General features: G+C 42.0%; 1 protein-coding gene across 1 annotated transcript; it reads left to right on the top strand.

Annotated features, from left to right (window-relative positions):
* Positions 1-17: 17 nt before the first annotated feature.
* Positions 18-23,767, top strand: LOC133152999 (transmembrane protein 266-like). The gene is made up of 10 exons (XM_061277011.1): positions 18-1,439; positions 6,910-7,101; positions 14,603-14,757; positions 15,200-15,273; positions 16,669-16,725; positions 16,959-17,097; positions 18,512-18,627; positions 19,487-19,682; positions 22,168-22,230; positions 22,370-23,767. Exons 1-10 carry the CDS (start codon positions 1,426-1,428, stop codon positions 22,840-22,842), a joined length of 1,479 nt encoding a protein of 492 aa, XP_061132995.1. The 5' UTR covers positions 18-1,425; the 3' UTR covers positions 22,843-23,767.
* The last annotated feature ends 3,347 nt before the right edge of the window (positions 23,768-27,114 follow it).

Here is a 27,114-nt window from a genome sequence, read left to right on the forward strand (position 1 = left end):
CCGATGAGTGACAAACGCTTAAGCCAATTGCCGCGAAGACAACCCCTTCACTCCCATAGTGTCTTTATTTTTGGAAACCATAAAAACGCTCTCGACAAGGGACCTAGCGGGCGTAAAGCTAATAAAAACATTCGTGGCTTTCCACAATTGACGATCGTGAGGGAAGCTCATTGCATGCATGGCAAGCCCTCATCCATTTAAAAAAAAAAAAATTTACACGTCGTGACTGGAGCGATGCAAATGTCACCCGAATCATCGGCGAATTGCTTTCTTACGCCGTTGAGCTGAGAATTCGCCCACATTGCTACCGTGGAAGGAAGCTGGATAGCCGCTTCAGGACTCGGACAGCTCCTCGTACTCGCTCCCTCCTCCTGCTGCTACGCGGGACTCCCGCTGAGCTCGCCGGGGAAGCCCTCCGCCGATCGGCGGCGTCAGCTCATGGCTCCGGTTCTGATGGTGGCGGTGGTACCGAACCGGAGTGCAGCAGCTGCTACTACGATGCCGGGCCACGAAGCGTGTCGCGCTTGAGGTTCACTCGGGGGGAGCTTTTACTCTTCGGCCATGTGAGTCCCACTCAGGTAGGCGAAGTAGCTCTTTCCTTCCATAAATTCCATTTTCATTCGGGTTTTTTTTGGCAGCTCACAAAATACTGTTCCCACCTGAACGCGCTCACACACTCAAGCGGGAAGTGATGAAGAGTCGTCAAAAGTTTTGACAAAATGTTGGCGTTGTTGAAAATGTTACTTGTTACTTTGTTCCCAACCAGAAACCTAAGTAGCATGCCTCAGCGTATCCTAAAAAACTGAAACGTTTTAAATTGCTCTTGTCAGAGAGGAATTAATACTGCAGTTTTAATCATGTCGTTTTTCTCTTAATAACCCTCATTTATAACGCACCAAAACTATATCATAAAAAAGTACAATTTTACATTTTGCAAATGTTTATTCGATTAATATGTGCAATTTTTTATGTAATCAAATAAAGGGAAAATAGCTTGCAGTTGTATACCACTAATTCGTACAAAAATAATACCTTTAGTCCTATTTTTTAAAACACACACAAACTCAACAAATCCATCTACATTGTGAAATGACTGACTTGATTATATTTGCAAGTCTGATGCACTTACTGGATCTCATTAGATCATGCAGGTGAAGCTAAACTACTACAACACGTTGAATGTTGGCAATGTAGCCTAAGGCTCGTCTCATCCATCGCTATGTGTTTGCTGCTTCCCACCGCCATGTCAACTTCCACTGTACAAATCCTTTTTTGTGTGTCTGTCACTCATCACTTTCAATGAATTCTGCCCAATAGGTTCACCATGAAAGCAGCAGCATATAGGCGGTGAATTACAAGAGAAGGACGGACGAGTGGAAAGTGGCAATAAGAATTAAACATCTCTCCTCCCTCTCACCAGACGACATGGCTAATGCTGGGTGAGTTTATATATACGCACACGTGCAAAGAACGACAACATTGTTCAATATGTGGCTGTGTTCTGCTTCATACGGAATTTTGCCCTCACTAACGATGGAGCATAGGCATCTTAATCCATCAGTTAATTGTTTCTCTTCTTCTTTTGGTAATAATACAAATGAGAGGTGCTTCACAATAGTGACACAAATGCTAAGACAGGCAAGGAGAGCTTGCTGTGTTTTCTGCTGCTTTGGCTTTTTCTTCCACTTCAACCATAATTTGGTTGTCAATAAAGTCCCAGAGGTTCCGCAGACCTGCCGTCTTTTGCCTCATCTTCACTTTCAAATGTGAAAATCCATATTAGTGCATGTATGATTCTGCAGAAATGTCACTCCGACCACAAAGCCATGTTGTTAAAAATCAGTGTAGGTTGCTTAGTGCTAGGTTTTTTTTTCTTGCAAATTTATTTTTGCATGAGTCAGGTTCCCTCCATTTGCAACTTGTCCTCTTTTGGGTCCCAGGTGAACTGGGCCTATCCCGACTGATATCAGGCAACTAGTCCAGGGAGCATCAATACAGAATTTCTCACTCTAGTCACCTTTTGATAGAGGCCCAGTACAATATTTTGACCAAATGTGATCATTTACATTAAATGCAAGCATACAGGAAATACACAAACAAACTGTGTGCTTTGCGATGGAACTTGAGCCAATCAAACGGTCTATTCTGAGTATCTTTGCAAGTGGAGTGAGTGGGTGTTTGCGAGGTGGGCAAGCTGTGATGAAAGAGGAACGTGAGAGAATGAAGATTAAAAAGAAGGGGGGAAAATACATAAATGATAATATTCAGTTATTTTATGGGGGCAGTCAACTTTATTCTAGTTGCTGAATTGCTTGACAAAAATATATTTGGAGTTGAATTCTAGTGCAGTATTAAGGAGTTTTCCTGAGGTGGTGCCCCTTTAATTTTCCCTGAATACGAGTTTGGTTTATGAAGTGTTTAAAATCATAAATACTCATACATACTCATAAATATATTTTTAGCACATCACGTGTGCTAATCCGAATCCAATCTAATTCAATTTTATTGACATTCTGTAAGGCATCTTTTAAGTCATTCTACCGTTTACTGCCATCTACCTGATGTGCCTCGTTCAGCTAGCCCACTTTACGGCGTCTTTATCATCGTGATTTTCATCGGGTGGTAGATCTTCGTTTTATATTACTGAAAGTCCGGGTGGAGTTGGGGTTATGATTCATGAACAGTGTCTAATAAAAGTTTAAACTTGTATAAGTGCATGGAGTTCACTAAAGCCGTTTTGAACTGATGATAAAGTAGCTGGATACCTTTACACCCCCCCCCCCCCACTTTTTATTTTACATGATCATTGCTGATATCAGCAGCACATTGGCCTAGTGATTAGCATATCTGACTCACAGTTGAAAGGTTCCCCGGTTTGAATCCTGTCAGCCTGCATTGGCTTCAGGTCAGCTATGACCCCAAACCAGATAATATATCTGGAAAATATGCATGGCTTTCCTCATTTTCAAAAAGGATGACCGTTATCATGACACTCACACTTGCTGGATGAAGAATATTCTTCAGTGGCTCTGCCTCGCAGTCACTTACATGACCTTCTGTTTTGGCCACTGAAATCCCCAGAGCAACTTTTGTCTCGTAATGACCTTTCCTACCTGGCGCTCAATATTACAGTCCGCTATTTAATTTTATCTGCCTCCCTCGGGGAGATTTCACTCCCCTGAATATCACTTCTTTCTGTGTGCGTGCATGTGTGTGTGTGTGTGTGTGTGTGTGTGTGTGTATGTTCCATGGCTCGTTAGTGTGTACATGTGCTAATGTTGTTCAGAGTATATTTGCAATTACCAAGCTGCTTTTTGTACAAGAGCGTCAGGGGGTCTAAGAAAGGTCATTATGTGTGTGTGTGTGTGTGTGTACGTTAGAGCGCAAACCACAGCAATAAGATGTGTTTGTGGAAAGCTTTGCACACGAAAGTTAACGATTTTATATTGTCCCTTTCATTATTTCTCTTGTCTCAGTCATTAATATTACATTCATCCAATAAAAAGTTGATTAAGGGCACATACAAACTCAATCGCACAAGAAAATACATCAAAGACAATGATTTATAGTTGCTGTCCAACACAAATTAAGTATTTGATTTTTTATGATTTTCTTTTTGTAGACTTTTACATTAAAATCCTCAAATAATACTGACTTTTTCCTCAGGTAGTTATTACTTCAATGCAGCAATACTTACAGCAATAAATATCTTTTTAATTATTGCATCAATTATTTTATCACAAAAAAGAAAATCCCCAGTAACATATACATAGGCTGCCACAAAATTTAGTTTTGTGAAAATCCACATATGATTAAAAAAAAAAAAAACATGCAGCAATTTAAAGTGCCTCTCATTAACCCCAAATAAAGTTCAGGAGTTCTAGCAGGCTTTTTTTTTCTCCCGAAGGTTGGAACCGACTGCTAATCTGAACTGAAGCCTGCCGAAACTTCATTTGGGGTTAATCTGAAGTACTTTATGTGGTGGCAGGTGTGTACTGACTCCCCGCTGTAACTCCAAAGTAATATCTTGGTCAAAACTAATCCAATCAGTGTGTCATTTGTTGTGCTTATGTAAAAATGTGCAGGGAGGGAGCCTTTTCTCTCATGAATTTTCTCATTTATTTGTATGCACAGGCTTGTTGTTGCGTATACACACATGTAGGCGGCATGGCTTACACACACAAATTGCTGAACAGACAATAAAAAAGTTGTGGTCTGCACAAGCTCCTTTGTTCCCCTTCAATATCAATTTTGTCGAATTGCACAATACATATTGCATTTGCCGTATGAGCAATAGCATCCTGGTCTTGGGTGAATTTGTTTTTGTGTATCTTCAAAGAAATGTGAGGCCTTCTCGCTGCGGGAAATAATCCCATCAAATTGGGATGAAGGCAGGAGCTCTTGAGATAAGACTGCAATAACATCCAATGCTCTTTTCATTAACTAAGAGGGGGGGGGAAATAACCTACTGAAAATATAATACAGTACCCATATCAGCCACTTTGTCTCTTTGTTTTCTTCTCATCTGGTTCAGCATTATTTTTCACTTTTGGGCCATTTCTTAACTTAAAATTCCAAATTATTCAACATCTAATCATTTTCAGGAAAGACCTTCGCTGTCGTCCTAAGTAAGTAAATAAATAAATATTACATTTCCTTGTAATTTGAAATCGTCTAGCTTGTATAAATATACTCCCAATTAATGTTTTCAGCAAAATGATAAAACAAGATGTTAAGCAGTTCCTCTACAACTGTGCACTTTCCGTCAAAGTTGATGCCCTTGAAGAGTTACGATTGCGCCGATTAAGCCAAAAGCCTTTCAGCGTTAGCACTGTATGCTTTAATAAACTGTGCGAGTAAGTGAACGAGTGTGTGTGTATCTTTCCATCCTTTATGTGTGTACCTGTCTCTCCTCTCCTAAAGGTACGCTGTCTATCCATCTGTCAGTCAGTCACGTTGCGTGCTTCTCTTGTGAATGTTTCAGGTCAAATGGATTTGAAACAAAGTCGCACAACCACTATTATGAGGGCGTGTGAGATTGACAATGGACGAAATCTAAGTTAATTATACTGACACCATGTCCCAATTAATGCTGGGTGTGTCATATGTTTAGCCATTAGGAAACAAAAAGTGCTTTGACGCTGATGACAATTTGCTGGTTCTTTAAATTGAGTTAACTTTGAGGGCTTTTGTCATGTTTTTAAAATGCAACAACATTTAAGCGTTTACAACATGTACATGAAACAACCTCAATAGTTACAAACACGTCAAAGCTTGCATATTCCTAAAAATGGCAAAAGCCATGGACGGCTGCGCCGCATCAGTCCAAATCGTAAAAGAAATCGAACCAAATTGAATCGTTGCGTTTTAAAATCCTCGAATCGTAGCGTCTTTTTGTGTCGAGACGCACGCCCCTAATGGATGGCACGTAAAAGCAACTGCGTGCCTCCAGCCACTACTTGCAGACACGTGTGAAATGGCCGAGCTATTTTGAATTCTTTCCCAGCGAATTGTAGCTGAAATAAATGTGAAAAAGGCTGACTTGAACAGAATGTGGCGGCTCCATCTTTATGGTTCCTCATCATCTCATTTCATTGCCCTCATCCTTCCCTCTCCTCTGCCATCCATCTTCCCCTTTCCAATCTGCACCTCCCTCCCATTCATTTATTACCTCCACTTTTCACATGCAATCCTCCCTGTCTCTCTCAGCGCCATTTCCCCTCTTTTACTGCTCAGAGCTCTCCTCTTTTTGTTTGTTGTCCCCCTGAGCTTGTTGCATAACCCCTGACATGCCCCCAACCCCCACCCGTGCCTGACTTCCTTTGACGTTTGAAGGCGAGTGGGGATCTACTCAGCTGACAAAGGAAGAGGCAATGACATCACATCAGACTCGATACAACAGCATCTGCTCTGGTCTAAAAATACAACAATCGCACACAAACACGCGGAGAGTCAGTCTGCGGCCGCGTTCGCCGTTTGTTTCCACCTCCGTGCTCAATCGAGGCCGCCCAACTGGGTCTTGGCTGTCCTGTTTGACGAAAAAACTGGTCAAATTTAAAAAAAAATATATATATTATTAAAAGTGACGACAATGACACACGAATTTGATGCACAATATGTCTTCGAGGGCCACATAAAATGATGTGGCGGGCTGTATCTGGCCCCCGGGCCTTGAGTTTGACACCTGTGGTTTAGCTGGTTACCCAAATCATTATTGCAATAATACCACAAACTATTTTATTTATATGTATTATTTATTTATTATATTTAATTGATTCTTTAATGTAATTATTATATTTAATTTTATATATATATATATATATATATAAAATTAAATAATATATATATATATAAATATATAAATATATATATATATATATAATATATCAGATTTTCAAAGCGATAACCTCTTCTCGTCCTCTCTTGCTGCTTTGTGCTGCTTGAAAATGCATTAAACAGTGGTCACAAATGTATGCGAGCGTTGCACTTCAAGCAAGACACGCCCCAGTTATTACGCTCCCTCCGAGCAAACGTCGGACCGGCAACTTCTCTATTGTTGCTAAACCGCGTGAGCGCTCAGTCGTTTCACGATGCCAAGTGGGTGTTTGTGCGTGACCCTCGGTGACCCAGCGCTGGTACCCCGAGGGCAACGCTGTGAATAAGAATGTGTTGCCCGACTGAATAATTAAACTCCTTTTTCATCTGGGCTGCCTTGCTATGTCACCGCTCACATTGCCTTGCTTGCCATCTTTCACTACTTTGACGCATCGGCCGCTGCATTAAAGAGCACAAATAAATGTCCGTTTCGTTTTCTACTGATCCATTTCTTACTCTTTATCAAACACTTAATGTCAGTCAACGAGCGAGCGTAATCATAACGTCTTCCGTCTTGTCTTGGTGGTCGACTAGGGACGTGGGGACTGCAGCTCTGTCAGACTTGGAGGTCATCTCCCAGCAGGTGGACGATGAGAACCAATGCTTGGCTCCTCCGGTCCAGCTGGTGAGTTTCGGCTACCGAGACCTTCCGCTCGCGGCGCTGGACCTCTCCATGGCTGGCTCGCAGCTCCTTTCCAATGCCGATGAAGATGAAGCCCGGGAAGGGTGAGTAAAGTGTTGATGAGTTTGCACTGATGACACATCACAAACAGACCCCCCCCCTCTCCCAAGCGGGTATTTTATTTGGAAGTATTCCGACATCTGCACTGACAGACTGCAACAGATTATTGCATAATGAGAAATATGTGATCATCATAAAAAAGGTTAATCAAACGTACTAATCACGCTGACAAAAAACCTGTTCCTTTTCATCGTCATTCTTGTTCTCTATTACGGTAAATGCGAGTTACATTTCATGCAATGTGCTTCTTAGAAATTGCTATCCAGCAAATAATGTCAGTGTTTGCTGTGAGATCACAGATATTTATTTTTGTTGCATTAATTAGCAAGCTTACATGTTACATCACAGATGTCAACATATTTCTACAAGATTTTCTCTATGTTGGCTTCAGCCGATATGAAAATAACACGCTCGTAGTTATACAACGTCATTATTCCCATTCTGGGATATAAATTAAACTCCAATGCATGAAAAGCTGAATGTAGTGTATAAAGATTTATATTACTGCAATTTAGTTACTGTACTAAGTTACTAACATAACAAAGGCTGCAGGGAAATTGTCAATGTTTGGCTAGGTAAAGAGATTTTTTTTTATTCCAATGTTTATCTTCTGTATGTGTGACATATGGAAAGAAGGTCATTCCAGTCTTTCCATTGTGTCGTGCACCTGCGACTCCATCCCAGCGTAACATACGCTCTCATCAGGACACTTATCAACACCGTAAGCGGATGCGAGGGAGCCAATGGACCCATGCTGTAATTTACGAGCCTGGTCCAACTATATCGTTTAGGTCACTAAACCGACCGTTTCACAGCGGCGCAGTTGGCAGCACTGATACTTGTACCTCACTCTGGCACGTATTTGTATTTGCACCGATAAACATTGTACATTTTGTTATTGCGCTTTGCTTCTTGTCTCGGTGAGTGCTACATTTTTTTTTTTTTTTTTTTTTTTTTTTTTTGTGTCCCGGGGAAGGCTAGTGGGAAACACGACTGTGTCTACAGTGTTGAATTATGCATGCAGCATTTGCTATTGTAGCTCCATCGGTAAAGCGCCTGCAAGGCAATGTTTTGGAGACAAGCATCACTTTAAAGCCGGGCTCAGTCGTGGGCTGTGTTACCAATAATTCAATCTACACAACCTAATTGTTTGGCACGGGAAGCTGACCGTGTATGAAATAGGTCACCATAATCGTGCATCCAATTTGCAATCATGTGAAATGAGTAGATCTCACTCGCCATGAGGACGTTGTTGACACAATTCGAGTTCATTTTTTTGATTTGAGTATCACAAGGCCTCCGTCTGCTAATTACACAATCAATATGCCTTTAAAGTTAACCCGCAGTAGCAGGTAGTTAGCTTCGCTAAATAACTCATCCACAATCATCACTGTTTACGCCAAAGTTCATTATTGCTGGTTCGTGCTGGTGATGGAGGAACTTTAGAACTTCCTAATAATCAGGAAATACCGATTTTAAGCAAAATTACGATTGGGCATACAAATGATATTTGTACGCTTTCAAAATTACAGTATTTTGTGCACCAACCACCATGTCATAAATTGTCAACTCAGCATATTCCCACCACCAAGCGGTCAAACACGATACATGGTCATTTTGGACCATGATAGTGTGTCATGACTAGCAAGAGTGCATCTACCATAAGAGAAAGACCATTTGCTGAGCTCCCTTTAAGGGAAATGGGGCAGATGACATTTTTTTTCCCTTTATGGCAGTACAGAATGATGAAGTGTTTTTGAACCGAGCCGAGACTCCGGCCGGCGGTGGCGAAGCAATCCGCGGCCGTAAAAATGAAAACGTATAGAGATGGAATGTTAGCGGCTCCACTGACCCCATCTGAGAAAGTGGATTGCCCATTTCCACTTACTCTAGAATGTGTGCAAATGTCAGCAAAACTTATTTAGGGAAGTGAAAACATAGGCAAACTCTATTTACTTTTTAGCAATGGGTCAAGGTTTCTGTATCATTTTAGCTTTTTAGCTTGTTGGAACTGGATGAGTTTAGTGGTTGCCATTCCACTGACGTCCTGTAGGTGGCAGTAGCATGCATTTCAACCTTTTGCATACTGTCAAAACAGATCAAGAAGGCCAATAAATTTTTTTGTATGTTTTTAGTCATCTGTAGATATGGACTAGATATGCTAAAGCCAGACACGCTAAAGCTAAAAAGAACGTCGGGATCTTTCGGGGAAGTTCTTAAAATCAAAGTCGAAGTCAATCCCTACAAATGAGTAAACAGCTTGTAACCAAAAGAGCCAGACAAACAAAGACAAATATGGAACTGACAGTTTTATCTTGATGGGGTTGGGTCTGCTCCCTTCTTCAGACTCGCTCCCTGTGGTCCGCAGTTTATATGATTGATTTGACACCACTATTGAATAGCTTGATTTGGTCCAGATCAAAAAGTCGATGCTTTTTGGTTTCGGGGAGAAAGCAATCTGACATCGATCCAATTCAGCTGACAAATGGCCCAGTCAGGCATGACCTTAATGGATATAATGGCGATAGAACTACAGGTAGTAAACAGATGATTCGGGCTGGATTTACACACGCTGCTTACGGCAGATTTTTAGTTCTACTGCTCTAATTTGTTTTTGGAAAGCTCTGTCTCGATCCATTGTACACGAGAAACTCAGATGCAGACAAAAATAACGAAAACAAATAGTCAACATTTCTTCCCATTTAGTTGCCTTCACTTTGACTTTTAAAGTATTCAATCCTGCCAAATGTTCCACATATTTATTCACTTATTCATTCAGTGTTGTTTCAGTTATTAGTCTGCAGATCTACATTGTGCAACCATTAACAGAGAGCACAGAAAAGACCCTTGGTGCCATACAAGTGCCACACGAGCCACCCCCCCCCCCACCCCAAAAAAAGGTGCCATCACAATTTGCATCTAACGTAAAGCTTCCGGCGTTTTATGGCGGGAAGCAAGCGGAGGGGATTAATCACAACGAGAATCTGCCACGGCGTGATGAAGCACCTCCCGTCAGCGGCTTTTTGCATATCACAGCCGGTAGCATTGTGAAGGTGGAGCTGACCTTACCGCTCTCTCCTCACACTGTACGCCACCGCCGCCAAAGTGTGCATGCGCCGACGGAACGCCAGCAAATGTATTTATAAACCGAGCGCGAGCGAAAAATCGGGGCTGTGTGGCGCTTGTTATCTAATCCTCTGTAATCATGCTTCACTTCATATTCCAATTTATCCTGCGCTGTCACAGCTCATTAGGAACAATAGCTTTGCTTCGTTGATGCACCGTATATTTAGATAGCCTCCCTTTTCCCATTTTTAAAAAAAAAATCTATTTTTGACAGATTTGAGCTGTTCTTCTCTTCCTTCCCATAATCAAGTTGAAGCTTCCAGGAGCACCTGCTGCGTTGCGATCATTTGTCGTCAGGCTCCGGAGAGCCTCCAAGTTGCGCTCGGAGGGTTCGCTTAACTGCGTTGTCGCTCCAATCGGGAGATGAGTGGGCACCACTGTGGGAGGTGATAGTTGCAACTCGTATCAGGGGCCGTTTGCAGTGTTAGCAGTTTTGGCGCCCTGTTGAGTAAAGTGTACTTGTTAATAGACTTGGGTCCATCCATCTTCCTGTCTGGAGAAATGCTGGGAGGATCAAGGTGGCGTGGGCTTGTGTTCAGCACTTTTATGGATGCCCACTCTTCCCCCACAGTGGTCATGATTCTTTTATTTGTTGGCTTTCATTATTTCAAGTTTGGGTTCCTTGCTTTTTGTGGGAGCTGATGGAGCTATCGAGGAGGCTCATTCGTTCGACCTTTTTAATGGTTGACTGATGGAGCGGTGAGTGACAAGTGGCGCAATCATAAAGATGATGATGGTCATGCTTCCTGAATCCCGCCTCCAGTCTCTTGTCCTGTTCATCTTCTGAATCGGGGGAATCATTTTTCAAACCACCTGGAAGCTTCAAATATATATATTTTGGGCCACACTAATGTATTTTATTCTTTGTGTGAGCCGGTATGTTGTTTTTTGGCTTGATTAGCGCATACGTGAGCTGTGGCATGATGTCACCTTCCATCCTGTTGGAGAAGTTCACGCCTGCCAGAAACTAAAATAGTAGCATATGCCGCTGATGCGGCCGTTCTAAATGTGCAAAGGGGGTCCAGATGGTTCTTTGAAACGTGACGTGAGCAAGGGTATAAAAGAGGAAAGTTCATCTTTGCCCGTCACCAGTAGATTTCGGGCGAAGGTCAAAAAAATCCAATTTTGGAAATAACTCTGTTGGTTTTAGGAGGCGGAGGGTGACTGCTGCCTATTTTTTTTTTTTTTTTACTGTTTAGTTGCTTACTATAATGTCAATTTAAATCTTTCTGAAAGAGTGCCATGTGAAGGTCACAGGAACTCATCATCACTCCTACTTTTAAATGCTTTGTCAGAAGTGAAAGAGAAGTACAAGTCGAGTAATTTGGCCCACTTTAATTAGCCAGTATGAGAAGTTGTCAGAGGCAGTGACCAGGGAGCGACTGCTTCATGTTATCTCCCAGACTCCTTAATTCCTCTGCTGCGGGCAAGGCCAGTGGCAAAAGAGTTCAAAGTTTCATTTGGTGTTTAAATGCATGTATTTCCGTCTGGAGCTCTTTGGTCACAAAATTAAGTACACCTGAGCAAATCTATATTTATTTTGGGTCTATTATCCAAGACAAAAGAGTATACCAGTCGAAAACGTTTGTAGTATTTCACACTATTATTTACCAGAGCTGATCATCAGACGCTTGTGGGTCTCCCAGCATTCAGTGTCTCAATCGACACACCGTTATCGATTACCCTCCCTGATTTAATCTCCCTCCCGTCGAGCCCCGCTCCATCTCGGGTGCTGACAGCTGTATCAACACATGCTTCGGAAACAGGAATTAAAATGAGATTTGATTTAGCCTGAAAAGAAATGTCCCACACGGTCACATGACAGCCAACTTCACATCATCTGCAAGTGGAGATTCTCGCAGTTCCTTTAAAGTTCGGACTGCTTCAAGCTTTTAGATTGCATACCTCACCTGTACTGAATTTTAAGGAGAGGGGCGGAGCCTCTTTGATTGGTTTACGCCAATTTCTAACAGCGCCCAGTTATGAAAATGGCTCATTTAAGAGCTCATATAAATAAATAGATAAATAAATTCATATAAATAAAATAAAATACTTTCTCTAAAATGCATTGAGCTGCAGAGGTTGAACTGCAGAGGCCAGGTGGTTGTGTCAGACTGTCAGAGCCTAATGCGTCAGAAGTACAACATTTGTTCTGTTGCTTGAGTAAGACTCATTAATATCCCCCATGTGCTGAAAGCAGCTTCTGCGACGCCCCGTCTGGACCGGATCGGGTCGGGCCACTTTTGGCGCCACACAAGAACTCACAATACACTCATGGCTGTCTTATCAGTGCTACTTCCGCCTCCTTTCCTAGCCTCATTGCAAGCTTTTTTTAATCTGTGCCCGAGTGTGTGATATGTCGCATTTAGCCTGTAACAAGATGGCCGGTGTTATCATTGGAAATCATAACTCAAAGGTTTATTGCCATGTGTACTCATTTTAATATCCTCTGATGATAAATCTGATCCTGGCATCAATGCACAAAGGCTGCTGCTAGCAAAGGAACATGGCTCCCTGTATTTTATTTTATTTTTTACTCAAATACAATAGAACAGCTAAGGTTGAACAGTGAACACAATTTGTCTGACTACAGGAAGACTTTTTCTTTTTTTTTTTAATGACATTTTAAAGAAGTTTAAAACGGTGACACAGTGCTTGAATTTCTTCCGTGCTCGGAATGCGAATCTACTTAAATCACATAACTTAATGCTTTGTGATTGAATGGAGCTTTACGGACATATGCTAAAATCTGACGTGACGTTTTGACATTATTTGTGATTTGTACTTGTAATGTGCAAATTAGGATTCTTGGCCTTGTAGCTGTTATTATGGGTCTGTTTCACCACAGTAGTAAATTGGAAAAAATGTTTTTTTTAAATCATTTGTTAAAGCAACATTAAACCCTGACGATAGTAATTTGCAGGGAAGTGTTTAAAAGTTTCGTGATTGTGGTTCTACAAATGGTTTGAGGCCATTTGGAGAATTTATTCTTAAGCGTATCAAATATTAAGTTGATGCTTGAAGTGGTTTAGATGAAAGAGACAGCTGGTGGTGGCTGTAAATTATTTGACGAAGGTTATTATTGCAGGCTGAGAAGTGCAAATCTCTCGAGTGTCATGAAGAGCGTGGATTTAGATGACTTCTCCCCAAACAGCCTTCCCTTTTTTTGTGCCGCTGAGCCCCAAAAAATAATTAGAGAGCTATAATGCAAATTGTGGTCACTTTTAGTTTATGTTGTTGTGTTAACCCCTCAAATAAGCGATGCAATTCCAAACACAGACACAACTCGTCCATTTCAGTTCAAATGAGCCTTGTGAGCTGTGTGCCAAGCAATGGAGACGTCAAATGATGAAGGGGCCAAACACTTCACCAATGTCGGCCACCTCTTTTGTGCCAGCAAATGGCGAGGAGGCAACAAATTGAGAGCGGTGCCAACTTTCCGCTCCAGCTGGAGAACTGCTGAGAGGCTTTGTTCCTTCTCAGTGCTCCTACCTCAGGCTTCTCAGTATGACTTGAAATGATGGAAAAAAATGGTCATGTTAGACTATTTAAGGCCAACATGTCAATTGCCAGACGACAGATGACATTCCATAGGCGGGCTGCAACTAACCCTTATTTTAATAATTCGTTTTTTATTGATTATTTTGTTGATTAATAGATGAATCTGATTCATTATCATTCCTATATTATGTTATTATGTCAGGACATTATTTCAGAGTAAAACCAAATGCACAAACATAGAATGATTAACATTCAATCACTTGTCAGTAATTAAAGTATCTTCACCATTCATCAAGTATAGCAAAACTAATTATTGATTATTTTGATTAAAAAACAGTTGCAACGCCAATTCCATTTATTTAAAAAAATATTTGAGACTATTTCCCATCTTATTTTACTTGTCTCACTTGACAGTCAAGATGCTGATTTTGCTGCATGCCGCTACCCCCAATCAAGCTCTGCTACAGTGGTCCTCTTCATGGCCTGATGAATTGGAAGTTCATTAAAATTCCAGCCTTAGATGCAGCTAATGCTCAAATCAGCAGTTCACAAAGCTTCACTGTTCCTTCCTCCGTCAATGCCCTCTCTTATCTCAAGTCTTAACATCCTCACCTTAGCTCAATTTAGAGCGCAGCTCTTCAAACTACCGCCCTCTGTTGGCCACAATGGGAACTCTAGATTTTATTGCTCAGCACATTCTGGTGTCACTCTTTTAAAAAATTCAATTTTAACTGGTTGTTTCTACTTTACTCCCAAATTATTTTCCATTTCCATCCGTCTATGTAAATTGACCTTCATGTCACAAATATGTCCTCATCTAGAAATAGACAACCACACTTTTGTTGTGTTGTGTTGCAGGTCCAACTGGCTAAAGCCTTGCTGTGGCCGTCGAGTGGCCCTATGGCAAGTCTGTCTGCTCAGTGCTGGTTTCAATTGTGTCCTGGTAGCTTGCGTTATTCTGGTGGTGCTCTTCCTCTCCTTGGAGCTACTCATCGACACCAAACTCCTTCAATGTGAGTCCATCCTTTTATTTCAACACATACTTTTTGATAATTGTTTTGTAACGACCACATTGAGTAACGGAGAAGGGAAAACAAATTTAAGTCAAATCCAGTAGTGCATCCTCACTGTTTTTTAGTGGTCCCAATCAAACATGCGCTGGCTGTGCACGTTGCCAATTGATGATGAACAGCAATGCCGAGACAGGATAACGAAGCAGGCATCTTGTCAATGGCAGGAGGCGAGCGTGCATCTCCATTGATTGGTGGCCAGCGTTCAGCTTTAATGATGGCACAGTCTTCAGGGAATGAACCGAAAAGATTAGCGCTGTAGACAATTTGACACTGGAGTAAATGATGGCCCCCGTGATGGACACAGTGTCCTCGCTAGTTGAAAGACGACTTGGTGCTTTAGAAGTGTACTTTCTTTCAAGGCTGCATTTATTTGTGTCTGCAGTTACCAATGCTTTCCAGTTTGCCAGCATCATCCACTGGATCAGTCTCATCATCCTGTCACTTTTCTTTTCAGAGGTAATGTGATTTAGTGCCATTATTCCGCTGAGACTCTGCCTTTTAATCACATCTACTTCTTAGTTAGCCAGATAATTCTCAAGTGATGAGTCTGTAGCTGATCTTGATGTTATCCTACTTTAGACAGCAAATTAGTTGGAAAGAATCCACTACTTATTGTATGTTAATCAACAACTAATTAAACATGATTATTTTTATTCCTAACAATTGCATTAATTATTGTTATTGGATTGGTTTTTGCTGCGTTACTCATTATTAAGCAGCGTTTAAAATCTCAGTACGTCTGGTTTAAATGCTAATGAGCGCTTTAACCAACGTCTATTTCTATTTGTTTCTTCCCCCCCCACCCCTGTTTTTCATTTCATCCGCCACATATTATAATTGGTCATATTTCAATCAATTAAAAAAAAAAAATTTTTTTTGAACACATTGCTATGTTTTATTGGATCTTTTTTGCTTTTGCGTGTTTTTTCTTATTTTCCAAAAACATTGAAATAAGACTAAGGCAATGTATGCTATGTGGCTGATGATTTTTTTTATTTGATACTGAAAATATTTACTGTAATTATGACTTTTACTATTGCGTTAGCATAGTGACAGAGATGCAGTATGGGAGAGTGTGTACTGATATTTATAATAATAAAAACAAATCTGGTTAGGCGGCTATGTTGTAAAACAAAGACCTCTTATGTCATCGATGTAGACGCTGTTGTTTGATTATGTTTACGGTTGTTCACTTTTTCCATTTAATGTCTTCCTTCCATTATTGTCCATATTAGTATTGATAGTTTGGCTTCAGAATAGCCACTTAAGGGCTTTATGGTGAGTAAACGATTGATTTTTCAAGTACAATTGTAATTTAAAACATTTAAGAGACAACACTTTATATTTGTGCAATACTAAATGAAGAGGGAAGCGTTTGACCCGCAGGCCTGACTCCAGTGCAAAACAATTACACTGCCGGCGCCGGCCTTAATGCCCTAAACCAAACGTTAATTATCATCTAGCCAGCAGGAGCAATAATTGAAGTGGAATTTAATGAGCATTGGGGGGAAGGGGGGGGGCTTCAAGCAATATGATCCATCCTCGCCAATGACGTCATATGTTAAGAGTCAACGGGAGGACGTTTAAAGGGTGTTTAATGACTTTGGTATTGTCTACCAGTCAGAACATTGTTGAAGTTCTAAAGCGTTTCACTTTGTTGGCTCCAAATCAAGTATCCAAATGGCACCAACGCATGATGGATTTGGCGGACCACTTGTGCGTGACCTCTCATGCTAATTGGCGGGTGAATCAATGGTGCTGCCGAAAGGCGCGTCGCTAAAGTGACCACAAAGTGCAAGATGGACCTTAATGCGGTTGATCACATAACTTAATGTCTTCATTTGTCTCTAGACTGTCTTCAGAATTGTTGTGCTCGGGATCTGGGACTACATCGAAAACAAAGTCGAGGTACGATTCTTCACCTTCTACCGAATCATACACAGAGTGCACTATGTGGACAAAAGTATTGGGACAAGACCACATTTAGTATTTCCTAGTCTTAGTTTGCGTCCAACTTTGTAGGAACAGTAAGAACTTGAGACTATGGTTGGTATTTCCCCCCCAATGTTAACAGCCCAATAACCTGGTTTAGGTTATTAAACCTCACTAGCATTTTATTAGCATAGCGTTCTCATCATCAGGTGTTTGACGGAGCCGTCATCGTGTTGTCCCTGGCCCCCATGGTGGCCTCCACGGTGGCCAACGGGCCCAGCAGCCCCTGGGACGCCATCAGCCTCATCATTACTCTGCGCATCTGGAGGGTGAAGAGGATCATCGACGGTGAGTCAAAGACAATGTCCACGCCGTTTATTAAATCATATGGACCGAGTTAACGGGTTGCCGTGAGCACCTGGTCCCTCCTGACCTCGTTCTCTCCATCATTATACAAATTATTTACTATTCAGAGCAATATAGCTATTGATCATCCTCAAGAGTAATTTGCTGTCACTCGTCTACTCAGGCCTGGATCGATTGTAGGGTCTGGATAAGCACATTCACAGGGACCGTAATGAATATAGTGGTTGTTCTCCTCTATGCTAATGCGCTCCGGTTCGATATCCGTGTCGAGGTCACCCTCACCGTGGTCCCCCTGCTGCATGCAAACAGACCGCACAGCAACTCTCTTTCCACTTTGCTCATCGGTGATGAGAAGTGCTTTTTTACTAATAGCCCTCGAAACCATTATAAAGTTGCACTTTATCACTGTCCCCAAAAACCAACAACAATGGAGGACATGGATATCGTCACCATGACATATTTGCTCATCGTCGTGTTAGGCTCCCATGACGATATTATTTGATTTCCTTCTTCTTCATGCAGTTGAGGTGTTGATCTCTCAGTGCACTTCCACCTGCTTTCTTTAATACAAGTGAGTGATTGAGCCTCTTTGTTAGGCTGGACAGGGACACGCCAGAAAGTGAGAGGTGCACATTTACAACAAGATTGAGTCCCTCTCACAATTAGCTTGATGCTTGTGTCAAGCCGAATGAGAGAGGACGTCTTCACCGAGTGGCCGTGTGTGAATTGGGCTCTCAGCCCGTATATTTGTCACTTAGCTTGTTGTGTGAGTTTGGATCACGTTATGTTTGTGACAAAAGCAAGAATTGGTGACTGCTTGTGTTTTAAAAGGACAGTCTGGTTCATTGGAAATTGTGTCTCAACAGTAACTCAATTGCTTTGTGAATTTAAGTGTGGCTATTCATGTCCACCTTCCTTCTGTGTTAAATGCAGCAGATGTCATGAAAATGTATATGGAAGTTTTCTTTAAATATATATTTTAGTTAACCTCATAAAACATCGGTTTTCCATTATAATTAATATTTTTAATGAATGAAAAAAGGAAAATAATTATAAAATGAAAATAATACACAAAATCTTAAGTCTTGTCACACTGGCATGACTTAAGGTGAATAGTGAAAATGATTTCAAATTTTCAATAAATGTGAATTATCTTCATTGCCACAAAAGCACTTTGCTGCCATCTAGTGGTGTAGCTGGAGGGGTGTTGAAAAAATGAAATAATTTGCTCAATGTGCAGCGTTGAAGCTCAATTTGGTATCTCGAGTTTGATTTAAGACACATTTATAGTTCCTGCTAAAGTATATTCCAATCAAATATAAGCCTTACTATACTATTTTAAACAGCTTCCCATAAAGTGTTCAATGTAATGAAGCCATTTGCTTTTTGGCCTCAGCTTACGTGCTCCAAGTCAAAGTCGAGATGGAACTGGAAATCCAACAGTGCGAGAAGACGAAAGCAGTGCGAGAGGAGCAACTGGAGCGTCTCACGCAAATCTGCCAGGAACAGGCTGTGAGCACCTTTTCATTTCATCCTAACATACACCAAACACATGAGTGAGTTGCAGAGTTGCATTCATAAATTGTGCACTGCATAATGTACATGTTGGGGGTGCACCTATTCCAGATAAAAGACCATTTGATACATATCTTGACCTACACAGTGCGACATAATTAAAGGGTGATATTTTATTAAAGTGGAATGATTTTTTTCACTGGGATTACAATTCAATTTGAAATATTACGGCTCGGTTTGAGATGGAAACTAGGCATACAATATTAATTCATTTCCCACTATGTGGACTTCCCTTTGGAGAGATTTACTGAAGAATAAAAAATAAGTTAGAATTTTCATTTAACATGTAAAAATGATCCAAAGGCCAAACTGTTCAAGTTAAATCAATTGAAATTATCAAAAATAACAAAATGATAGAGCCTATTTGTCGTTTCGTCACACCCCAGACTTTTTTTTTTGTACAAGGAGTTTAAATTAATTGGCACTGAGTAGAAAATATTTTTTGTAAACTTAAATATTAGACAAATAGATGTGTTTTATTTTGGGAGGTGTTGGTCAATCTGTTGCCACAAGAGGGCAGCAAAACTTCATCAGAGTCATTCTCTTCCAAATGCCACTCCACTGTCGCTATCCCACGCACATACTATGCAAAAAAAAAAAAAAACGTACACAATCAGTGAAAATTGAAAACTATACTTTTTTGTAAACCAAATTAACTAAATTAAACAAATTGGATATACTGATACAGATCCCTGACTTTCCTCCACTGTATGAATTCTTTCTTCCACCTCCCCAACCTGTCTTCATCTTCATCCGTCCTCATTTGCAATCCCACCGCTCCATCCTTGTGGTACAGTTTGAGATCAGGCAGCTGCGAGCTCACCTGGCCCAGCAGGACCTGGACCTGGCGGCGGAGCGCGAGGCTGCTATGCAGATGCATCGCGTGTGGGCAAAGCAGGGCAGGAGTTTCCAAGTTGTGGAGGGCTTGACTCCTGGGGAGTCTGACGACGAGGGCGCTCACAGGAATCCCAGAGAGCTGCACAACGCTGCAGGTACACTTAAACCCTCGGGGTACAGTGTAAGTAAATATTGTGGGAACAGAAGTGGAATCGTACTGTAGTTTATCTGTGACAATTTGGAAGTTCATACAAAAAAACAGACATATTAAAAAGTGTGTTAACCAGAGAAACCAGGGAAAATACGCCCCCTAGTGGACAGTAAGTGGTGAATTTTACGGTGATGACCCCTCGATGTGACATACTGAATTTCTTTTTTTTTTTTTTTTTTTTACAAAACATCAACAAAAGACTTCAGAGACTGATGTTGAGTTCATTGCAATTGAATTTTTCTATTCAGGCCAAATAGAAGGTTCTAAATTAGCCCAGTGAATGTAACCAGGCCAGGTGGAGCGTTTGCTTGAGAAGGCAGCATGACAGACTAGCAGAGAGGTGCAGCATCACGTATGTGCATAATTATGTGCAACAAACAATCCCTAAATGTTGCAAGGCCACGCATGGCCCTGGAGCGGCCTCGTAGCTCCCTCCATCCTTGCACAGCACCGCCATCTGACCGCAGGCACACCAGATCAATGCAAAAAAGCTTTTAGGATGTGCTGAACGCTGGAGAAAACAAGCATGTTTTCTGACACTGTGTCACTCCCAGCGCCCGTCGTGCTTCAGCCAACTTGGACTATTTGGGCAACAGAGTGCTCTGTGCATTGGGCCTTGTTAAGAGGGCAGTGGGCTCCTGTCAACATCTGTTCTCATTCACCTGCAAACCTCAATCGCGAACCACAATATTGACCCATGGGGTCGTCGTGGTGGTAAATCTGGCTGCGGGATACAAAGTGGGCCTTTCCACGGCGACATAGTCACTGGGAGGAGCACTCACAGGCCAGCAGGTTCAGGTCAAGTCACCTTCAATCAAGTCAGTTTGCCATCTCCCTTCTCAAACTGAACCATGGCACCATGCCCCAGAAAGTCCAAGTGTCCCCTGAGATGGAGTCTTATGCCGCCTTCGAAGTACTAAATGGTGTCACACGGTGACAACATCGGCTGTCACTCAAGCACGACATCTGCTCCTCGAAGCAGGTCATTGAGCACTTACTGCTCTGCTGCTTTTACAATCTTATCTTTACACTGCAACACCCCCAAGAAGCTACTTTTTTAGGCACCAGTACAGAAAAGAAATCTGCCTCAGCAGGTAGAATAACTCTTTCATGTGTGAAGAACAGCTTTGAGTCACAGTGACAGTACTTAATCCCTATATGTGTCAAACCCAAGGCCTGGGGGCTGGATTCGGCCCACCACATCATTTCATGTGCCCCCCGAAGACAAATTGTGCGTCAACTTTATGTGTCAATCCTAAAGTTACAAATTGTCTTTACTTTAAAAAAAATACAGATATTGCTAGCAATTTTGGTTACCATTGATCTTTTAAAAATACTTGAAACGTTTTTACTAGGTTAGTAATAGTCTCTGGTTTCAAACTTATTTATTCATCAATTTGTTGTTCATAATGGCCCTCAGAATGAAACTATGACTACGATGCGGCCCGTGACAAAACTGAATTTGACACCCCTGCTATAGAGCATGCTAATAGAATCAAGGAATTGGAATCAAGGAATCAGAGAAAAATCATTTTAATTCGTGATTCTATCCAGATTGATTGTAATAACTTGGCCACCACTACATCAGGTGTACAGTAGAGTGTACGGCTGGACTAAAAGGACCCAGCATGTCACCTCTCCTCTTCCACACACAAGTGACAGCTTGATAACAGGGCTGACTCACAAAAAAAAAAAAAAAAAAAAGAGCCGAGAGCCTTTTTATGTATGCCGGACAGCTAATCCCCCCCCCCCCCCCCCCCCCAGCCTCACCTCCATCACTCATGTGTTATTAATTGTGCAGCGATTGTCTCCGTCTTGTTTTAGTGAGTGCAATGCCTCTTCTCCGGGGGTGGCCCAGGGATTAATATTTTAGAATGAAAAATAAATGAGATTACCCATCAGAGTCTGCAGCAGCAGCAGCAGCGTGTCCCGCGGGACGGGGGCTTGCACTCAAGCTACTCGCGCTTCGCACTCAGCCAGCAGACAGTGAGCTCAAGAGCAATCAAGCGAGCACAAGATCACCGCCATTCAACCGCGCACATCGGCCCCCCAACAAAGAGCCTCCGTGCTTTTGTCAAGCCGAGGCCAGCCTAAACGGGTCCGGTCTATTTCCTGGTGCACTACTCGGCAGAGCGTGAGCCTTTTAAGCACCTGTGGCCTGAGGCACAAGCCATTTTTGTCAATATTTCCTTGTAAACACTACAGATAGTTTCCATTTGAACTCGTTGGTAGTGTTTATACTGAAATGGATCAGTACCCGCAAGGGTGTAAAATCCAATTAAGCCTGTGCCTGTTTACTTCATGACACTCATTTCAATAGTGCAATGTCAACAGTTATTGCAGTCCAGCTAAGCTAATGATGGATCATTCAAATTTATGTTGTCTTATTAATTTTTGTGGATATAATTCTGTCTTGTTTACCTACTCAGATCCAGTTGTCCGTGATGACATGAACAACTACATCAGCCAATATTACAGCGAAGCAAGCAGCGGTAGGTTTCTCGACACTGACCTTATGCAAAGAAAATATATATTAAGATGCAGAAGAAATACATCATGATCATTATGTGCCATTTTTGAAAAACGCTGGACATGACTTCAACAAGACTTGTGAACTTTTCTTTTCTAAAGATGGTAAGACGTGTGGCTTAGGAACCGGCGTGGTCACCACAGCCTCCATCGACATCCACCGCCCCACCAATCACATCCAGCCCAACCCCGCTCACGACCTAAACCAGAACTACAGCTCCCACCCCTGCCGCCCCCCTCCTTTCTCGGGACAGGACCAGAGCACAGTGGTCCAGGAGCTCCTCTCGTCTCTTTCTGAGGACTCCCGCCTCGCTCAGAAAGGACTTACGGTGGATCCGGTCAACCTTAAGCTCCCCAGTCCCACAGGCTCCGAGAAGGCTAGCCCGGAGCTGGACAACAGAATAAAGGTGTTCAACCGCAGGAACCACCAGGAGAGGCGGGGCCGAGGTTGCGTCCTGCTGCAAACCAAGCCGCTCATCCACCTACAGGGCGGCGCCGCCGAGCCCTCTTTGGAGGAGAAGTACCGTCTTCTTGGTCCGGCCGACACGCCTCTGGGACACATGTCGGACACATAGCACATTTACAGCTGCACTTGATGAAGACCTCGTGAGAGTTGTTCTGTCTTCACTGAGGACCAAGATCTCCAACATTCCCTGGTCCTCCATGATGGATATGAGGAGGAGGCTAGTTGCCCACATATAGCACAACAAATACAACAACCCCTCACGTCAAAGTGGATCTTCAAATGATGTCTTGAAACCAGTAAAGGAAAATAAGACTTGGGTGATTCAGCCTTAATTTGCTGTCTAAAGAAGTTAACAACTCAGGGTGTACTCACACTTGGTCTCTGGAATCGTGGCTGACTTCAACAGTCGGGCTTTGACCCATTCAAAAGTGCCATCGCTTCATTTTACAAATTATTGCAAGCTTACTGAGGAGCAGTGGTTGATGCTGACAAGTCCATTGCCCAGGTGCTTGTTTTTTTTACTTTGTGGATTATTTTGTGTCATTCTGTTTATTTTTATTGCGCACTGTGGCAGTTTCATGATTTATGAAGAACTGGTAAGAGGAGCAATCACAGTAAGTAATTGTATGACACATGCTCATGTGCCTTTGAATCATTGAACAATTTTTGACTTGTTTTTCTATTCTTTATTTCCATTGTGCGTTGTGGCATTTATGATGGATAGCTGGTGAGAGGAGCGACCAACATCAATCATATGAACTGGATTTTGGGAGTCAAGTGAGCCCGAGCACGGTTCAAATAGCTAAGTGTGAGTACATCCTAAGGCCTTAGGTCTTTTCGGTCATCTACTAGAACATTCAGAAATGTTACCAACCCGTGATATTGAATTGATAGTTATTCTCTCCTGGACCTGACGTGTTGTTGAACACACGTCCGAAATACTTGGTTTGAACTGCTCTTAAAAACACGGAACTTTCTACCAATAAAAACCAGCAAAGGGGCCGTTCAAGCCTTCATGAACCTCATTGGTCAGTATTCAGTAGTATATTCTTTCTTCTTCTTTTTTTTTTTTTTTTTTTTTTTTTTTTTTTTACCTCTGAGATCAATTTTTATCCACCATGGTCTCTATTTTCCTAAAAGAGACACACAGGGTACATGAGTGGATTCATTAACAAATGACTTTTTTGGGTATTATTTTCAAATGACCGAGTTGGAAATATAACAAGATTTATACATACAGTACTTTTTTGTTGTTGTTCTTGTTGAATCATTAAAAAAAAAAAAAAAGTATCTGCCAAAATGTTTGATTGGAATCAAAAGTTTGGAAGTGATGCCAGCTCTTAATGAGGTGCGAGTGTTTGCAGCATGATCCTTTAAAATTGTGAGCAAATTCTTTTGCACTTTAATGTTTACAGACAGTTTTGTAAACTTGACATACTTGGGGGCGGATGGAGGGGAATGTCATTGCCAATGCAGGTGTTGTGTTTTGATGAAAAATAGCAAAAATAAAACATTAGTATTTCTCTAACTGCTCTCTGTCTAACGTGTATCCATTTACATAATATTAGTAACACTGGTTAACAGAAAACTTTGTCACTCATGTATTTTTTTGGTCCACTCATTTTCACAGAAGGGCTCAAATGGTGACATGAAACGAAGTGAAAATTAAAGTGAAATAAAGAGAAACACGCGACACTCCAACAACGGTCAATGTGTTTTAAGTGCGCCATCTTTTAGGGAACGTGGGTATTGCAGGGAAAGGGGAAAATTAAGGAGGTTTTTACTATAATTTGGACAAGTTCGGCGGGCCGGATTAAAAAGCCTAACGGCTTATGTGGCGTTAGGGTAAGAGATATGATTAGGGTTAGACCTAAGATTAGGATTAGTTAGTAAGAGGGTAGGGTTAGAGCTAGGGATAGGGTTCGAGCTAAGGTTAGGGATAGAGCTAGGGTTAGGGATAGAGCTAGGATTAGGGTAAGAGCTAGGGTTAGGGTAAGAGCTAGGGTTAGAGCTAGAGTTAGGGTAAGAGCTAGGGTTGGGGTTAAGGTTAGGGTAAGAGCTAGGGTTAGGGTAAGAGGTCCGAGTTTGAGCCGAGTTTGAGTCTGGGTCCGAGTTTGAGTCAGAGTTTGAGTCGGAGTCCGAGTTTCAGTCCGAGTTTGAGTCAGGGTCCGAGTCAGAGTAAGGGTCCGAGTTCGGGTCCGAGTTTGGCTGTCCATTTTTTCTGTTAATTCATGTGACTGCTTAGTCTTTATTCAACCCTAACCCTCTTACCCTAACCCTAGCTCTAACCCTAGTCAGAGTTTCAGTCCGGGGTAGGGTTAGGGTAAGAGGTCCGAGTTTGAGCCGAGTTTGAGTCTGGGTCCAAGTTTGAGTCAGAGTTTGAGTCGGAGTCCCAGTTTGAGTCCGAGTTTGAGTCTGGGTCCGAGTCCGGGTCCGAGTTTGAGTCCGAGTCCAGACACCAATCCATGGAAGTTACTTTACTTTAGGCTTAGGGTAAGAGCTAGGGTTAGAGTAAGAGCTAGGGTTAGAGCTAGAGCTAGGGTTAGGGTAAGAGCTAGGGTTGGGGTTAAGGTTAGGGTAAGAGCTAGGGTTAGGGTTAGAGCTAGGATTAGGGTAAGTGCTAGGGTTCCATAGTGTAGTGGTTACCCCTGTGGATTGTCACCCCAGTGACCTGAGTTCAAGTCTCAGTGGAACCCTCAACGTTTTTGGTCAGAGTTTGAGTCTGGGTCCGGGTCCGAGTTTGAGTCCGAGTTTGAGTCCGAGTTTGAGTCCGGGTCCGAGTGCGAGTCCCAGTCCGAGTTTGAGTCAGAATCTGAGTCCAAGTTTCAGTCCGGGTCCGAGTCCGGGTCCGAGGTTTTAATGTTTATTAAAATAATAATAATGGTAAAATAATAATATATGGACATTACCGACACCTACTGATTGAAGTCATATGAACTGACAAAAAAACGAATCACCTTAGATAGTGATTCATTCACTCTCGTTCACTGAAAAGATTTGTTCTTTTTGTACGAACCGTTCACTCACGAGCCAACATTAACACAGCGACAATTTGTCAATACGTATGAGAAGTCGGCGTGAGAGCCGAGCGTCCGTGTGTGACAGGTCGACGGCGCCGAGAGCTCAAATGGCTTCAGGGACGAGGAGGCCGCCGCTCGCTGTCACGCCGATCCTAACCTAAGGGAATGAACAGTGACCATTAGATGCTTCATTATTGACATGTTTTAATAATGGCACACGGGGAGTCACTTTAGCCGCATTAACATTACATGATCATTCTTTGCATTCTCATTAAACAAAAGGTGATGGCATAATGTAAAGCTTGCGGCAAACGTGGGATATTTTAAAACTATTTTTCACAAAATTTTAAAATCAACAACTCGAATGGCTTCTGCAGCAAAAACTTCAGCTGGGCAAAGTGTGTGTAAACATGATTGGGGTGTGAGTGCGCGGTGGAGATTTTTTAGGGTGCGCGCCGCTAAACAGCTGGATGTGTGCATTTAAGAAAGAAAGGAAAAAAAACAGTCTCATTGTGAACAAACAGTGACAGATTGAGAACACGTCTCACACATATACACGTTGAAGCCGGTAAAAAAAAATACAAATGAATTATACATGGCACTTTAAAAAGCTTCTCAGGTTCTTCTTTTGGAGACATTCTTCTTAAGTGCACGCTGCTCCCAACAAGTGTGCAAGGAATCCACTCAGGAGACTGTTGTCATGGTGACCGGCATTGCTTTTTTTTCTTCTTCTTCTGGATACTTGCAATGGCTCTTAGGTTAAAAAGTGGGTCAGTGATAGGAGGAAGAGCTGAAAATAGCGAGTGACCGGCCCTTGGAGGATATGCTATTAATTATTCAATTAGCTTGTGGAAATTGAGAATAGTATTAATTGAATCGTTTTACAGAATGAGGATTATTAAAGCAGTGCAATTGTTGTTGTGGTGGCACATGCCAGGTCATGTGATAAACATGGGACTCCTGAGAGCTCCATTAAATGATCTCCCCGACATTAATTCGGCGATCCAACGTGTAAACGTGTACTTTACGCTTGGCTTGCGACGCGGCGGCTAAATTAGCAAACATTTTCGAGTAAAAAGCATTGAGACTCTTTGGGGAAATTGTCGTCCATCGGATTCTGTGTTTCTTTTTTCTATCTGAGCTGATTTACATATTCATATTCAATTAACACGTTTACTTACATGAATTTCCAATGACCTTGTTTGGATGACATGTAGAGGAAATTGAATGAAGGTGCACCGCTACCTACGCACTCATTTATTTAAAGAGTACTAATTGGGCAGGTTGCGTTTTGGCTCCCCCTACAGGTGTAAATTATAATTTCATTTTAACCCACTGTGACGTTCACAAGCGGAAAAATA

The sequence above is a fragment of the Syngnathus typhle genome, linkage group LG4, assembly GCF_033458585.1.
Source record: "Syngnathus typhle isolate RoL2023-S1 ecotype Sweden linkage group LG4, RoL_Styp_1.0, whole genome shotgun sequence".
Lineage (NCBI taxonomy): Eukaryota > Metazoa > Chordata > Actinopteri > Syngnathiformes > Syngnathidae > Syngnathus > Syngnathus typhle.

What these genes read in the sequence shown, in the direction of transcription:
- LOC133152999 (XM_061277011.1), top strand. An exon ending in CGACACCAAACTCCTTCAAT is followed by an intron (nt 14,758 to 15,199) that starts GTGAGTCCATCC and finishes TTGTGTCTGCAG; the next exon opens with TTACCAATGCTTTCCAGTTT. An exon ending in AGAGCTGCACAACGCTGCAG is followed by an intron (nt 19,683 to 22,167) that starts GTACACTTAAAC and finishes TTACCTACTCAG; the next exon opens with ATCCAGTTGTCCGTGATGAC.